This window comes from Palaemon carinicauda, chromosome 10, assembly GCF_036898095.1.
Source record: "Palaemon carinicauda isolate YSFRI2023 chromosome 10, ASM3689809v2, whole genome shotgun sequence".
Classification (NCBI taxonomy): Eukaryota; Metazoa; Arthropoda; class Malacostraca; order Decapoda; family Palaemonidae; genus Palaemon; species Palaemon carinicauda.
Window position 1 is genome coordinate 133,879,707 of NC_090734.1, and position 17,711 is coordinate 133,897,417.

The 17,711-nt window shown below is 44.9% G+C and overlaps 1 protein-coding gene across 1 annotated transcript in view; it reads left to right on the forward strand.

Annotated features, from left to right (window-relative positions):
• Nucleotides 1-10,983, forward strand: part of LOC137648493 (uncharacterized) — a 30,888-nt gene extending 19,905 nt beyond the window's left edge. Inside the window, exons 4-6 of the mRNA XM_068381411.1 lie at nt 2,833-2,961; nt 3,257-3,379; nt 10,759-10,983. Of these exons, the coding sequence (XP_068237512.1) occupies nt 2,833-2,961; nt 3,257-3,379; nt 10,759-10,884 (378 nt within the window). The 3' untranslated portion in view covers nt 10,885-10,983. The remainder of the gene's footprint in view (nt 1-2,832; nt 2,962-3,256; nt 3,380-10,758) is intronic.
• Nucleotides 10,984-17,711: the final 6,728 nt, after the last annotated feature.

Genomic DNA, 17,711 nt, shown 5'->3' on the forward strand with positions numbered 1-17,711 from the left:
TAGAGAGTAGAGGTCCCCTTTTTTGTTTTGTTTCTTGTTGTTGTCGGCTACCCCCCAAACTTGGGGGAAGTGCCTTTGGTATATGTATGTATGTATGTATTATTATTAATTGCTAAGCTACAACCCTAGTTGGAAAAGCAGGATGCTATAAGCCGAGGGGCTCCAACAGGGAAAGTAGACCAGTGAGGAAAGGAAACAAAGAAAAGTAAGATTTTTAAGAAGAGTGACATTAGAATAAATATCTCCTATATAAACTATAAAAACTTTAACAAAATATGAGAAAGAGAAACAAGACAGAACAGCATGCAAAAGTGTGCCCTCAAGCAAGAGAACTCTAACCCAAGACAGTGGAAGGCCATGGTACAGAGGCTATGGCACTACCCAAGACTAGAGAACAATGGTTTGATTTTGGAGTGTCCTTCTAGAAGAGTTGCTGACCATAGCTAAATGAGTCCTTTCTACCCTTACCAAGAGGAAAGTGGCCACTGAACAATTACATTGCTAAAGTTATCCCCTTGGGTGGAGAAGAATTGTCGTGATGTACATTTTGTTTGTATTCTTCTTATGTACTGTATTTACATTCATATATTTTTGTACGTGCATGCCTTAAATCTTAAAAATACCTTTAGTGCATGTTAGGGAAAAGCTGGTTTCAAGTTTACAATTTCCTATTTTGCCTAATGTCTTCAATACATTCCAGGAAAGTATTGATCACAACATCGTTTTGTACAATTGTTTTACCGTACAGTACTGTATGATTGTTTATTGCTATGGCTATTCTTTATCAGGTAAAGTTTGTTATATCAATGAAACATACCCAATATTCGCATGTTATTAGTTCCCCAAGCGTTAGCCCCGTCAATGTAAATTTTATACGGAAATTTTTCCCTTGCGTTCGTGTAACCCCAGTCGCCCCTGACTTTAGTTGATACCGGCATTGTCAGATTTTAGTGTCAAACACCCATAAAATAGAATTTTGCTTTGCCTAGTCCCTCTGCTAACTTAGATTACTGTAGTCATAATTTTTTTTTTATTTTAGCCAACATATTCACTTCCCTGTGTACTTTATATTTTGAATATCGTTACCCTTTTCTATTGGAATTTTTAGAAGCTTGTTCCCTTACCTTATTTTGTTGGGCTGCCAGTAGTATATATAGTATTTTACATACACAGTCTTGTTATAGGGAGTTACTATCATTTGTGTAGTGATGGGCACCGTTATCTTTGACTGGCATGCTGGGTAATGTGTTTATTAGCCAACAGAGTTGATACGATTTAAATCTTGGTTATCTTTGTTGTTGAGGTTTTATAGTAAGTTTGAAAGAAGTTGGATACAATAGTACATACATACATACATATACCAAGGCACTTCCCCCAATTTTGTGGGGTAGCCGACATCAACAAATGAAACAAAACAAAAAAAGGGACCTCTACTCTCTACGTTCCTCCAGCCTAACAAGGGACTCAACCGAGTTCAGCTGGTACTGCTAGGGTGCCACAGCCCACCCTCCCACAATAGTAATTTTGAATATACCCCTGTACTAAGCACTGTAACAAACAGTATACTGTAGTACTGCCTTTGATAGTACAGTAATAGCTTATACTTTCTATGTTTTCAGGGTGTGGTTTCTCTTGCCCCTGTTCAGTCCAGTAAACATTGGTTCATATTATAGTTAGAATATGTGATTGATTAATACTGTTTCTTAGAATTGAAGTTAAAAGACTAAACGCATAGTTTTACTTTTTATTTAGTTTATCACCGCCATCTGAGTCAGTATGGTAAACAGTAAAGTGTTGTACAGTACAGTATAGGAATTTCGGTTAAGATTCTCAGAAATAAATCAATTTTTTTTAACGAAGTTAATCATTTCTTTTCTTACCCAAAATTCATTGGTCTCCTGGTCACATCCTCTCTCATAGTGGTTTTAACGATATGAAATTTTCATATTAATGACTAATTAAAAATGGCAGATGTGCTTAGTGAGGTCAGAGTCTGTCAGAGCTTAATACAAAGAGGCTGGTAACACTTTTAAGAACTATTGTAATAGCATATGAAATTCTGTTAAGTATATGAATGATTAATTTTGCTATGAAAGATTGGACTAAAAAGTAAGTCTCTCCTTTCATGGTAACAGGTTAGTATTGCTTGTAAAATTTTGATACTCTACTTGACTGTACAGTATGCATCAAATTGTTTTGTATTATTCATTTTGACCTTTTACTAAGACTATACAATAAGCTCCCACTGGACATCCAAAAGACTGAAGATATTAAGGTTTTCAAGAGGAAATTTAAGACTTTCTTGTTATCTAAGCTCTTCGAAAATGTGGATTTGACAATTAACGAGCAATATGAGGTACGAAATGCTGAATGTCTTGGAATGCTTATGTTAACCCTTTTACCCCCAGGCTATTTGGAAATTTCCAACCCTTAACCCCCAGGGGTTATTTTTTTTTTAAGCACATTTTGCAGTAAATTTTTTTTAAATTGTTCTGACAGCCTTAATTTTTGTCATAGAGAGGTCAGATTGGTCTCATTCTATTGGAAAATGCCTGAAGTTTCTTAAAAAATTATCAAAAATATGCAAAAAAAAAAAAATTAAATAGCCCTTTTTTGCAAGGACATACCGGTACGTCCATGGGGGTAAAGGGATGAGTTTTGTGAAACGTACCAGTACGTCCTTTGGGGGTAAAATGGTTAAAATGACTGTGAAGGTCGTGTAGAGAGTAGGGTTACCCTTCAATATAGTACCAGAAAAGCAGCCTTTCAAGTAAGTAGAGTAGTGAAAAATGCAGTGTTCAGTTCTAATTTTAGATGAATTTTCTCCCCCAGTTTGTGCAACGTCCGTTAATCCTACAGAAATTTCAATGCCCTGTATGTATTGAAATGAGAGGTGGCGCAATACAGCTGTTTGCAGCGTTCGTATATCCCATGGTGTTAGCGCCAGTGTCTTCATTCCATGTGAGTTGAAAAGTTAATGATTTGCACTCCTTGTAGGACTTTGTTAGTGATGACATCTTGGGTCATTTATGACATATACAGTACAGTATACTGTATTGCAAACCTCTCTTAAAGGATTGTCAATATAGCTAGAGTACAGTACGTAAGAATTTTTGTGAATTAAAATTTGTTAGGTTTATGATTATTATTTTATAGCTGGGAATGATATACAGGTTTATTTATGAATTTATTTGCCTTGGAATCTCTTTATGATCATGCTTTGTTTATTGCTTTACCACTTTTTATTCCATTCCAGTTTGCATCAAGACTGTACACTTATGTATTGCCAAGTATCACGGAGCCAAGAAAACTACTGGAGGTCTACTTGAAATTCACAAAACCATTGCTACCTAGACTTTTTATGTTAGCTGGAATACAGGTAAATTTGATAGAAATAATTTATAATATTCTTTTCAATATTAAACTTACCCGATGATCATATAGCTGTCAGCTCTGCTGCCCGACAGAAAAAACCTACGGGCGGAATACGCCAGCGATCGCTATACAGGTGGGGGTGTACATCAACAGCGCCATCTGTCGAGCAGGTACTCAAGTACTCGATGTCAACACAGAACCAATTTTCTCTCTGTCGTGCCACCGGCAAGACCTACTGAATACGCTCTTGTTTTCTGGATTGATTTTCACGTTATTTGGTGAAGTATTCATTTCTGGTTATTAGCTATCGCTGTGCAGAAGTTATCTTCAATACTTCCTTGCATTCTTTTTTGGATTTTGGATTATTTGTTGACGACTTGGATAGATTTTGAATTTCCCCCTTTGACTAATTCAAGATGTCTGACCCTTCTCAAGTCCCCAAGTACAGGAAATGTAGCGCTAGGGACTGTTCAAGGCGTCTTCCGAAGGCCTCTATCGATCCGCACACCGTTTGTTCCAATTGTAGGGGTAAAGCCTGTCAATTGGAAGATCGATGTGAGGAATGCGCTGGGCTTTCGGAATTCGGGTTTCAAGAATTCCTGAAATATGCACGTAGGCTAGAGAAGGATAGGATCAGGAGGAGTTCGTCTCGCTCAATTGATTTTTCCTCTCCCCATGCCCCTCAACCTATTCCTTCCCCTGTAGTGGTTGCACCCGACCCCCCTGCTAGCTCTCATCAACCTTCTATGGCAGATATGATGCGTGCCATTCAGGCTCTAGGTGAGAGAGTCGAGTCATTGGCGAATGACCGCAATCAACTCATGGCTGACGTCAGAGAGTTGAAAGGTAAAAGTGCAGTGGGAAGTGAAGTGAGTGTCAGTGCAGTGAAAAGTGTCAGTGTTACGCTTGAGGGTGCGTCTGTTCGTGCCTGTCGTCCTCCCAGTCCGGGACCTCTTGCAAGTTCCCAAGCCCAGGGGAGAAGCAATGTCGTACGACCAAAGGGTTCGACAGGCTTTAATCAGCGTACAGACGTACCCTCCGTGGTTTCGGACGTATCTTACCTAGATCGTCCCACCCACAAGAAGACGAGTGAGCCCATTCATTCCTCGTCTGCGGAAGAGGTTTCTCGACAGAAACGATGGACCAAGGTCTCACGGCCTCTTAGACGTAAGGTCCCTTCCGAGCTAGTCCAACGGCCCAGGTGTAGCCACTGGGTCAGTTCGGACTCGCTGCAGTCCTCCGACGACTGCACACCTCCTAAGAGAGGCAAAGTGGTACCGCAACAGGCATTAACTCCGTCTGTTGCCGCACCCGCTGTTTTAGACCCTCAGTCACAACGGACAGTAACTCCGTCTGTTGCCGCTTTTGTAGACCCTAAGTGGTCTTTACTGCAGTCTATGCAGACTCAGTTAGCTGCGGTTATGCAGGAGTTTCGTGCGGAGAAGGTTGACGCTGCACCCGTTAGCCTACAACCTGCCACGGTTGTGCGCCCAGCAGACGCTGAGGCTGCCTGCTCCCACACTCCGGCTGCGGAGAAGGTTGACGCTGCACCCGTTAACCTACAACCTGCCACGGTTGTGCGCCCAGCAGACGCTGAGGCTGCCTGCTCCCACACTCCGGCTGTGAGAGCTCCTCCACCCATGCGCAGTCGACCCTGCCAGACGCATGCTGACGTTCACAGACGCACGGAACCCTCCGTTGCCGTGCGTGAGCTACCACAACAACAGGAGGGTGGAGTTAGGCTGCCGTGTTTTGACGCGGTGCGTCAGCCTCCGCTACCCACGGTGGTCTCCGCTATCCTTCCACAGTCGGGAGTAGACTCTTTACGCACCCACTCAGCTTTGGTTGTTGCCAGTTCTCAGACTGACCAACAGTGGCTTGATGTTGGGTCCAGTGCAGCCACGCATGCACCCGTGCTGCCGGACTCAGCCGTCCAGCCCACTCCGTTGCCTCTTCCTCCTCAACATTCAGACGATGGTATCTCTGATGATGACGAAGCTGCACATCTTGACGACCAACACTCGGACATCGAAGAACCCAAGACTACGCCTCCCTCCTTAGACTTTAGGAAAGTGCTTACGCTGTTCAAGGATTTATATCCGGACCAGTTTGTGTCTGCAGCACCACGCTCGCCTCCCTCTGAGTTCGCTTTAGGCATGCAGTCAGCAGCACCTGCCTTTACGAAGCTCGTACTCGCTCGCTCGTCCAAGAGAGCTTTAAGGGTACTGGGAGAATGGTTGCAGTCCAAGAAGCAACTTGGGAAGACATCCTTCATGTTTCCCCCGGTCAAGCTTGCTTCCAGATCTAGCGTCTGGTATGCCACGGGAGAAGTTCTCGGCTTGGGAGTTCCTGCCTCTGCCCAGGGCGACTTCTCAAGTCTGGTAGACTCTCCCCGCAGGCTGGCTATGAGACGCTCCAAGATTTGCTGGACTCCTTCGGATATGGACCATCTTATGAAGGGAGTTTTCCGCGCATTCGAGGTCTTTAACTTCTTGGACTGGTGTTTGGGAGCGTTGAGCAGGAAGACCTCCCCTTCTGATTAGGAAACTTCCATGCTCATCATGTCCTGCATGGACAAAGCCATACGGGATGGTTCTAGTGAGCTTGCGGCTTCTCTCGTGTCTGGGGTTCTCAAGAAGCGAGATCACCTTTGCTCCTTTTTGTCAGCTGGAGTCACCCCATGTCAAAAGTCAGAGCTTATGTTTGCTCCACTCTCGAAGTGTCTCTTCCCTGAAGAGTTGATTAAGGAGATTGCTGCCTCCTTGATCCAGAAAGACACACATGACTTGGTGGCGTCTTCTGCACGCAAAACCACCCCTTTGCCCTCCGTACCTAGACCCAGGATGGACACTCCAGCGTCAAGGTTCATTCCGCCCTTTCGTGGCAGAGCCGCCAGCAGAGGAGGTACTCGTGCCGGAAGTCAACGTGGGAGTAAGAAGAAGGGTTCCAAGTCCTCTAGAGGCAGAGTCTGACTGCCACCTTCTTCAGACAGCAGTGGGAGCCAGGCTCAAGAACTACTGGCAGGCCTGGGAGAACAGGGGCGCAGACGCACAGTCTGTGAAGTTACTCAGGGAGGGGTACAAGATTCCATTCTTACGCAAGCCCCCTCTAGCAACAACTCCCATCGACCTCTCTCCCAGGTACAGAGAGGAGGACAAGAGACTAGCTTTACAGCAAGAGGTGTCTCTCTTACTACAAAAGGGAGCGGTAGTCATAGTCCGGGACCATCAATCCCCGGGCTTCTACAACCGCCTCTTCTTAGTGCCGAAGAAGACAGGAGGGTGGAGACCGGTGCTAGACGTCAGTTCTCTGAATGTCTTTGTCACAAAGCAGACGTTCACCATGGAGACGACAAAGTCGGTTCTAGCATCGGTCAGGAAGGAAGACTGGATGGTCTCGTTAGACCTAAAGGACGCTTACTTTCACGTCCCCATCCACCCAGATTCCCAACCTTTTCTAAGGTTTGTTTTCGGGAAGGTTGTCTACCAGTTCCAAGCCCTGTGCTTTGGCCTAAGCACGGCACCTCTAGTTTTTACCAAACTGATGAGGAATATTGCCAAATTCCTGCATTTAGCAAACATCAGAGCCTCCCTCTATTTGGACGACTGGCTTTTAAGAGCTGCGTCAAGTCGTCGCTGTCTGGAGAATCTACAGTGGACTCTAGATCTGACCAAGGAATTGGGTCTCCTGGTCAATATAGAAAAGTCCCAACTCGTCCCATCCCAAACTATAGTATACCTAGGAATGGAGATTCAGAGTCAAGCTTTTCGGGCTTTTCCGTCGGCCCCCAGAATCAGTCAAGCCCAAGAATGCATCCAGTCCATGCTGAAGAAGGACCGATGTTCAGTCAGACAGTGGATGAGTCTGATAGGGACGCTTTCATCACTGGACCAGTTCATCGCGTTAGGGAGACTCCACCTCCGCCCCCTTCAATTTCACTTAGCTGCTCACTGGAGAAAGGACAAGACGCTAGAAGCGGTCTCGGTTCCTATTTCCGAGAAGATGAAGTCGTCACTGACTTGGTGGAAGAACAACATTCTCCTCAGGGAGGGTCTGCCACTGGCTGTGCAGACCCCCGACCACCTTCTCTTCTCGGACGCATCGGACACGGGCTGGGGTGCGACGTTGGACGGTCGGGAATGCTCGGGCACGTGGAATGCGGTTCAAAGCGAGTTACACATCAACTGCAAGGAGCTACTGGCAGTTCATCTGGCCTTGAGAAGCTTCAAGTCCCTCCTTCTAGGCAAGGTGGTGGAGGTGAACTCCGACAACACCACAGCCCTGGCGTACATCTCCAAGCAAGGAGGGACTCATTCGAGGATGTTGTACGAGATCGCAAGGGACCTCCTCACCTGGTCAAGAGATCGAAACATATCCCTTGTAACGAGGTTCATTCAAGGCGACATGAATGTCATGGCAGACCGCCTCAGCCGGAAGGGTCAAATCATCCCAACAGAGTGGACCCTTCACAAGAATGTATGCAACAGACTATGGGCATTGTGGGGCCAACCCACCATAGATCTGTTCGCAACCTCGATGACCAAGAGGCTCCCAATTTATTGTTCACCGATTCTGGACCCAGCAGCAGTTCACATAGATGCCTTTCTTCTGGATTGGTCCCATCTAGACCTTTATGCGTTCCCCCCGTTCAAGATTGTCAACAGAGTACTGCAGAAGTTCGCCTCTCACGAAGGGACAAGGTTGACGTTGGTTGCTCCCCTCTGGCCCGCGAGAGAATGGTTCACCGAGGTACTGCAATGGCTAGTAGACGTTCCCAGAACACTTCCTCTAAGAGTGGACCTTCTGCGTCAGCCGCATGTAAAGAAGGTACACCCAAACCTCCACGCTCTTCGTCTGACTGCCTTCAGACTATCGAAAGACTCTCGAGAGCTAGAGGCTTTTCGAAGGAGGCAGCCAGAGCGATTGCTAGAGCTAGGAGGACATCCACTCTCAAAGTCTACCAGTCGAAGTGGGAAGTCTTCCGAAGCTGGTGCAAGTCCAAATCAGTATCCTCAACCAGTACCTCTGTAACTCAGATAGCTGACTTCCTTTTATACCTAAGGAAGGAAAGATCCCTTTCAGCTCCCACGATCAAGGGTTACAGAAGCATGTTGGCAGCAGTCTTCCGTCACAGAGGCTTAGATCTTTCCAACAACAAAGATCTACAGGACCTCCTTAAGTCTTTTGAGACCACGAAGGAGCGTCGGTTGGCCACACCAGGTTGGAACTTAGACGTGGTACTAAGGTTCCTTATGTCAGCAAGGTTCGAACCACTTCAATCAGCCTCTTTAAAAGATCTCACGTTGAAAACTCTTTTCCTGGTTTGCTTAGCAACAGCTAAAAGAGTCAGTGAGATACACGCCTTCAGCAGGAACATTGGATTTACATCTGAAACGGCTACATGTTCCTTACAGCTTGGTTTCTTAGCCAAAAACGAACTTCCTTCTCGTCCTTGGCCCAAATCGTTCGATATTCCAAGCCTTGCCAATTTGGTTGGAAATGAACAAGAAAGAGTACTATGCCCGGTAAGAGCTCTTAAGTACTATTTGAAACGGACTAAGCCATTACGTGGTCAATCAGAAGCTTTATGGTGCGCCATTAAGAAACCTTCTTTACCAATGTCGAAGAATGCAGTTTCTTATTATATCAGACTTTTAATTCGAGAAGCTCATTCCCATCTGAAGGAGGAGGACCATGCTTTGCTGAAGGTAAGGACACATGAAGTTAGAGCTGTCGCAACTTCAGTGGCCTTCAAACAAAACAGATCTCTGCAGAGTGTAATGGATGCAACCTATTGGAGAAGCAAGTCAGTGTTCGCATCATTTTACCTTAAAGATGTCCAGTCTCTTTACGAGAACTGCTACACCCTGGGACCATTCGTAGCAGCGAGTGCAGTAGTGGGTGAGGGCTCAGCCACTACATTCCCATAATCCCATAACCTTTTTTAATCTTTCTCTTGAAATGCTTTTTATTGTTGTTCTTTGGGTTGTCCGGAAGGCTAAGAAGCCTTTCGCATCCTGGTTGATTTGGCGGGTGGTCAAATTCTTTCTTGAGAAGCGCCTAGATTAGAGGTTTTGATGAGGTCCTTTAGTATGGGTTGCAGCCCTTCATACTTCAGCTCCTAGGAGTCGCTCAGCATCCTGTGAGGATCGCGAGGCTCAGTAAGGAAGACGTACTTAAAAAGGCAGAGTAATTGTTCAAGTCGACTTCCTTACCAGGTACTTATTAATTTTATGTTTGTTATTTTGAATAACTGCTAAAATGAAATACGGAATACTTAGCTCTTAATGTTAACATATATGCTGGTCTCTACCCACCCCCCTGGGTGTGAATCAGCTATATGATCATCGGGTAAGTTTAATATTGAAAAATGTTATTTTCATTAGTAAAATAACTTTTTGAATATACTTACCCGATGATCATAAATTTAAGGACCCACCCTTCCTCCCCAATAGAGACCCAGTGGACCGAGGAGAAAATTGGTTCTGTGTTGACATCGAGTACTTGAGTACCTGCTCGACAGATGGCGCTGTTGATGTACACCCCCACCTGTATAGCGATCGCTGGCGTATTCCGCCCGTAGGTTTTTTCTGTCGGGCAGCAGAGCTGACAGCTATATGATCATCGGGTAAGTATATTCAAAAATTTATTTTACTAATGAAAATAACATTTTGCAACTATTGATATCTAACATTTAAAAGCATAATGCTGTTCTTTCTACTTTCTGATTTAGTATTTCAGCGCATGTGTTTCACCATTTGGCCAAAGTTGAAATGGTTCATGTATCTATTAGCTGTGATTGGAGGGACATCTAGCATCTCCCCCTCTGGAACAAAGTCCTTAAACAATCTCATTTTCAAAAGACTTACTCCATCCTGAACAACCTTCAACTTTACAGTATTCCACTAGGTTACCCAGCAATGACTCAGAGAAAAAGAAATTTCATGTTTTGCAGCTGCAATCATTGCAATGCTGTGCAGCTCTACAAACCTTTTACTTTTCAAACATTCTCTTTATTTGGATTTTTTATTAGTTGTTTTTAGGAAGTTTAGAATTGTTTGGCATATTTTTTGTGATTCTGTCAATTACCTTAGTTTACATGAAGTGCACAGGACTTAGATAACTTATTTGATGTCCAACTATACAAAGGAAGAAGCTGGTGGGAAATTTTTCATAATAATGAAGACAAAATTTATTGCATTAGTGTACTTTCTTCCAATTTTATGCTTTATCAATTTAAAAGTTAGGATATTTAATGAGCAAATTCCATTATCATAATTAGTTCATCCATCCCAAAACTAGAACATTTCCTAATAATCATTTAATTTTGCTGTGATAACTCAAATAGAATTCTTATTATAATGACCTTTTATCTGATTACAGATTATTATTGGAATGGGCCTCACCCACGCAGAGGCACATAATCTCTTCACTGTACTATCCAAGATTGCGGTGATGGAAGAGGAACTGAAGGAGAAAAAAAGGCTTAAGGATGAGTCATCCTTCTAAAAGATGTCAATTACAAATGTAAAGTAACTTATTACAGAAAAGATTCTTTTTAGTAGTATTGACATTGTAAATATTTGTCTATTAAAGTGTGATTTTTTATGTTGTGTTTGTTACCTATTTTCATTTCAGGCAGAATAAGTATTTGTTCCTTTACGTAATACAAAACTTACACCTTTATTAGGAGTGCGACTTCAGTGAAGATGGAATAACCATTTAAACTTTAAATGAGGAAGTAGTAGTAGCTGGCGGGTGGTAGGTGGCGGCCCTAGGACGGATTTTCCGTACGAGATACAGGAACTTACACTCCCCACCCAGTAATTGGAAGAATAACAATTCCACCTTTGTGACTTACGTCCACAAGCAAAGGGATTCTGTTTCACGGATGCTTTGCAATTGGTTAAGTAACTAAACATGTGGGTAGCAGATAACATGGTAAAGTTGTACACAAGATCTATTCCAACTAGAGGAATGTTGTAGCAGACATGCTCGGTCACCATGGGCATAGAGTAGGATCCAGTAACTCCTCACTATCATGCATGGCAAATGGGCTTCTTACATTTTGGGTACTATCTTCAAAGGACCCATTTGCTTTCCAGTCCCCTTCCACCACATCAGTTCTTCTAAATGCTTTAGATTCTCCTCACACTTACTTACTTTACCAATTACTCATTTTGTGTATGATTTTGGTTTCAGGTTACATGACTTTTGCACTTAAGGGCAATATCCACCAATCCTTAATTTCAGGAATAGAGATTAATGAACCCTCTAGATATATTACAAGCAAGCATCAGCACAGTTTTTTGCAATTTTGAAGCTTTCATGTATGAAACTAGAGTGAGAGACTGATAAGTGGTATAAGGTGCAAGATATGATGGACTAGTGTCCAAACTTTAAAACCAAGTACAGTATCTCAAGTTTCTAAATTTTCCAGTTTAATGTCTAGTATTGCATACTGTAGCGTACTGTTCATGCATAACTGAATTTCTGTATTTTATAGACCAAGGAATAGTATTTCAACAAAAATTTAAGCATGAATCTGGTAGAGGTATTTAATCCTTAACAGTACTGTATATACGGTATATTATCTGTTAAGCACACTCATATCTGAAGAAAACGATGATTGCTTTTAGTTCTTTCACAAATTTCTCCTTTTTCCAGTATTTTACTCTTAATAATCTTACAATTCAAGAATGTCAGATTAATTGCATAAGAATCGTATGAAATGTTAGAATAATATGTCTAAAAGTAGACAAATCACTATGGAAATTAACACTTTTCAAGATAACTCAATGCTGTGAACTAGGTGCATTAATTTGTATCTTGTCTTTAGTATCCAAACATGTTAATAACATGCAGCTTTTCATTGGAAGATCACATGTTAACAGTACCATTGTAAGAATATTGTGATGCTTTCCCATTCACTAAGATGTTAAAGAGGAAGGAGGACATCATGTTAGAAGGGGGACTTCCTTTACCAATGGATTAAGGCTTAAGGAAGTTTAAGATATGTTATTTTTATTAATAAAATAAATTTTTGAATATACTTACCCGATAATCATGTAGCTGTCAACTCCGTTGCCCGACAGAATTCTATGGAGGGATACGCCAGCTATCACAATACTAGAAGGGGGTGTACTTACCAGCGCCACCTGTGGCCAGGTACTCAATCATTTGTTGTTGACACCTCCTCAATTATTCCTCGGTCCACTGGTTCTCTCTGGGGAGGAAAGGGAGGGTCGATTAAATCATGATTATCGGGTAAGTATATTAAAAAATTTATTTTATTAATAAAAATAACATTTTTCAATATTAAACTTACCCGATAATCATGTAGCTGATTCACACCCAGGGAGGTGGGTGAAAACCAGTGTACATGATTAAAGGATAGCTAAGTATCCCATATTTCATATAACAGTTATCTCAAATAACAATGAAATAATAAGTACCTGGTAAGGAAGTCGAATAGAACCGTTACTCTGCCTTTTATTTAAAGTTCGTCTTCCTTACTGAGCGCAGCGTTCCTCTTGGAGGCTGAATCAACCCAAAGGTGCCAAAGTACAAGGGGTTGCAACCCTACTAAAGGACCTCTACCAAACCTTTAACCCAGGCGCTTCTCAAGAATGAATAGACCACCCGCCAAATCCAAGGATGCGGAAGGCTTCTTAGCCTACCGTAACAACCATAAAAACAACAATAAAAGTATTCAAGAGAAAGGTTAAAAAGGTTATGGGATTAAGGGAATGTAGTGGCTGAGCCCTCACCTACTACTGCACTCGCTGCTACGAATGGTCCCAGGGTGTAGCAGTTCTCGTAAAGAGACTGGACATCTTTCAGATAAAATGATGCAAACACTGACTTGCTCCTCCAATAGGTTGCATCCATAATGCTCTGCAGAGAACGGTTTTTATTAAAGGCCAACGAAGTAGCTACAGCTCTTACTTCGTGGGTCCTTACCTTCAGCAATGCAAGGTCTTCCTCCTTTAAGTGAGAATGTGCTTCTCTGATCAGAAGCCTTATATAGTACGAAAGCCCATTCTTGGACATGGGTCTCGAGGGTTTCTTGATGGCACACCATAAGGCTTCTGACTGTCCTCGAATAGGTTTAGACCTCTTCAGATAATATTTGAGAGCTCTGACAGGGCAAAGAACTCTCTCTAGTTCGTTACCTACCATGTTGGAGAGGCTAGGTATTTCGAACGATCTAGGCCAAGGACGTGAAGGAAGCTCGTTCTTTGCTAGGAATCCAAGCTGAAAAGAACATGTTGCAGATTCGGTTGTGAAACCAATGTTCTTGCTGAAGGCATGAACCTCACTGACTCTCTTAGCTGTTGCAAGGCAAACGAGAAAAGCAGTCTTGAGGGTAAGATCCTTGAAGGAAGCTGACTGGAGAGGTTCGAACCTAGATGTCATAAGGAACCTTAAGACTACGTCTAGATTCCAGCCTGGAGTGGAAAGACGACGTTCTTTAGACGTCTCAAAAGACTTGAGAATGTCTTGAAGGTCCTTGTTGGAAGACAGGTCCAAACCCCTGTGGCGGAGAACTGAGGCCAACATGCTCCTATATCCTTTAATCGTAGGTGTTGAAAGGGATCTCTCATTCCTAAGATGAAGAAGGAAGTCAGCTATTTGGATCACAGAGGTATTGGTAGAGGATATTGAATTGGCTCTACACCAGCTTCGGAAGACCTCCCACTTAGACTGGTAGACTCTACGAGTGGAAATTCTTCTAGCTCTGGCAATCGCACTGGCTGCCTCCTTCGAAAAGCCTCTAGCTCTAGCGAATCTTTCGACAGTCTGAAGGCAGTCAGTCGAAGAGCGTGGAGGTTTGGGTGCAACCTGTCTACGTGTGGTTGACGTAGAAGGTCCACTCTTAGAGGTAGAGTCCTGGGGAAGTCGACTAGCCATTGAAGTACCTCTGTGTACCATTCTCTTGCAGGCCAAAGGGGAGCAACCAGCGTCAGCCGTGTCCCTTCGTGCGAGACGAATTTCTGCAGAACTTTGTTTATTATCTTGAACGGAGGGAATGCGTACAGGTCGAGATGGGACCAGTTCAGAAGAAAAGCATCCACATGAACCGCTGCAGGGTCTGGAACAGGGGAACAATAAAGCGGAAGTCTCTTGGTGATGGAGGTGGCAAACAGATCTATGGTAGGTTGACCCCACAAGGTCCAAAGTCTGTTGCACACACTCTTGTGGAGGGTCCATTCCGTGGGAATGACCTGATTCCTTCTGCTGAGGCGATCCGCTGAAATATTCATATCGCCCTGGATGAACCTCGTGACCAGTGTGAGGTTTAGACCTCTTGACCAAATGAGGAGGTCCCTTGCGATCTCGTAAAGGCTCCTCGAATGGGTCCCTCCTTGCTTGGAGATGTAAGCCAAGGCTGTGGTGTTGTCTGAATTCACCTCCACCACTTTGCCTAGCAGGAGGGACTTGAAGTTCAACAGGGCAAGATGAACTGCTAACAGTTCCTTGCAGTTGATGTGGAGTAATCCTTGTTCCTTGTTCCATACTCCTGAGCATTCCCGTCCGTCCAAGGTTGCACCCCAGCCCGAGTCCGATGCATCCGAGAAGAGATGAAGATGGGGGGTCTGGATGGCCAATGATAGACCCTCCTTGAGAAGGAGATTGTGCTTCCACCACAGGAGAGTGGTCTTCATCTCTTGGTTGATAGGGATAGAGACTGCTTCTAGTGTCGAGCCCTTGTCCCAATGAGCCGCAAGATGGAATTGAAGAGGGCGGAGGTGGAGTCTCCCTAGCTCGACAAACAGGGCCAGTGATGAGAGGGTCCCTGTGAGACTCATCCACTGTCTCACTGAGCAATTGCTCCTCTTCAGCATGCTCATGATGCACTCTAGGGCTTGGTTTATCCTGGGGGCCGATGGAAAAGCCCGAAAATCCCGACTCTGAATCTCCATTCCCAGGTACACAATGGATTGGGAGGGAATGAGTTGAGATTTCTCTATATTGACTAATAGACCTAGGTCTCTGATTAGATCTAAAGTCCAAGAGAGGTTCTCCAGACAACGACGACTCGTGGAGGCTCTCAACAGCCAGTCGTCTAGGTAGAGGGAGGCTCTGATGTTCGATAAGTGCAGGAATTTCGCTACATTCCTCATCAGATGAGTAAAGACCATAGGAGCTGTGCTTAGGCCAAAACACAGGGCTTGGAACTGATAGACAACCTTTCCGAAAACGAATCTCAGGAAAGGTTGGGAGTCTGGATGAATGGGAACGTGAAAGTATGCATCTTTCAAGTCCAACGAGACCATCCAGTCCTCCTGTCTGACCGCTGCTAAGACCGACTTGGTCGTCTCCATTGTGAACGTCTGCTTGGTGACATACTCGTTGAGAGAGCTGACGTCCAGCACCGGTCTCCAACCTCCTGTCTTCTTGGCCACAAGAAAGAGACGGTTGTAGAAGCCCGGGGATTGATGGTCCCGGACTATAACCACTGCCTTCTTCTGCACAAGTAGCGACACCTCCTGTTGCAATGCTAGCCTCTTGTCCTCTTCTTTGTAGTTGGGAGAGAGGTTGATGGGCGATGTGGTCAGAGGCGGTTTGAGGCAGAATGGAATCCTGTAACCGTACCTCAGCCAACTGACAGACTGTGCGTCTGCACCTCTCTTCTCCCAGGCTCGCCAGAAGATCTTGAGTCTGGCTCCTACTGTTGTCTGGAGAATCTGAGAGTCAGTTCTTTCCCTTAGATGTCCTGGGTCCTTTCCTAGACTTGCTCCTGTGAGAGTCTGGACGGGAGCTTCCTCGGCTGGGGGCTCTACCACGAAAGGGCGGTATGAACCTCGTAGCCGGGGTATCAGCCACTGGGGAGCGATAAGTCTTGGGGACAGAGGTGGTAACCTTAGACTTACGAGCCGATGAGGCTACAAGATCGTGCGTGTCCTTCTGTATCAGGGCACCCGACAAGTCCTTAACTAGCTCCTCGGGAAAGAGGAACTTTGAGAGTGGAGCAAAAAGGAGTTGTGACCGTTGGCACGGTGTAATGCTGGCGGAGAGGAAGGTACACAGTTGTTCCCTTTTCTTCAACACCCCTGATACAAATAACGACGCTAGCTCACCCGATCCATCTCTGATGGCCTTATCCATGCAGGACATAATTAGCATGGCAGAATCTTTGTCCGCAGGAGAGGTTTTCTTGCTGAGGGCTCCCAGGCACCAGTCGAGAAAGTTGAACATTTCGAAAGCTCTGAACAACCCTTTCAGAAGATGATCCAGGTCTGAGAAGGTCCAACAAACCTTCGAGCGTCTCATCGCAGTCCTCCGAGGCGAGTCCACCAGACTTGAGAAGTCAGCCTGGGCAGAGGCAGGTACTCCCAAGCCTGGTGCTTCCCCTGTGGCATACCAAACGCAACCTTTCGAAGCGAGCTTCGTTGGAGGGAACATGAAGGAAGTCTTGCCAAGGTGTTGTTTAGACTGAAGCCACTCCCCTAAGATCCTTAAAGCCCTCTTGGAGGATCTAGCTAGGACAAGCTTAGTATAGTTGGACTTAGCTTGTTGTACACCCAGCGAAAACTCAGATGGAGGAGAGCGGGGAATAGCAGAGACGAAGTGGTCTGGGTAAATCTCCCTGAGTAGAGCCAAGACCTTTCGAAAATCAATAGACAATGGAGAAAGCTTAGACTCCTCCACGTCTGATGAGGGATCAAGGTGTGCCTCCTCATCATCCGTCACTTCATCAGCAGAGGGTAGCGAAGCGATAGGACCAGAATGCTGAACCGCAGAGTCAGAACGGGTAGGAACAATAACAGAGGTTTCCTCATCTTGAGGGAAAACCTGAGGCTCAGACTGCATAGGCTGAACAACAGACGAAGCAGAAGGCAGGCGCATGGGTGAAGGAGGTTGACTCCTAGCAAGAGTTGAACCCAAGGATTGCACAAGCTGAGCGGAGGACGGAGGCGGAGTAGTCCGTTCCTGTTCCTGTGAGATGAGTGGAGCATGAAGAGGTTGAGGCTGCGCAGAACAAGGTAAAGTTCTCGCAAGCTGAGGCTCCTGAGGCGCAAGTCCAGGGTGTAGAGGAGCTTGCCTAGAGGAGGGTTGAGCTCGCTGCAGCGATGGTTGAGCAGACAGACTCACGGAGGGGAGAGGTTGTTGTACCCCAACCGAGAGTTGCACCACTGGTGGAGCAGCAAGGGGAGGAGGAGGAAGAGTGGAATAACTCTCCTGATCCCAAAGCAAGGGTTGCCTTAAAGAAGGCTGAGGCTGAACAACACTGGGAACAGCAAACTCCGAAAGTGGCTCAACATCGTACGCCTGGCAGATGGTGCTGCGACCAGGCGGAGCAGGTGCAGGCTGGGCGAGCACAGGCGGAG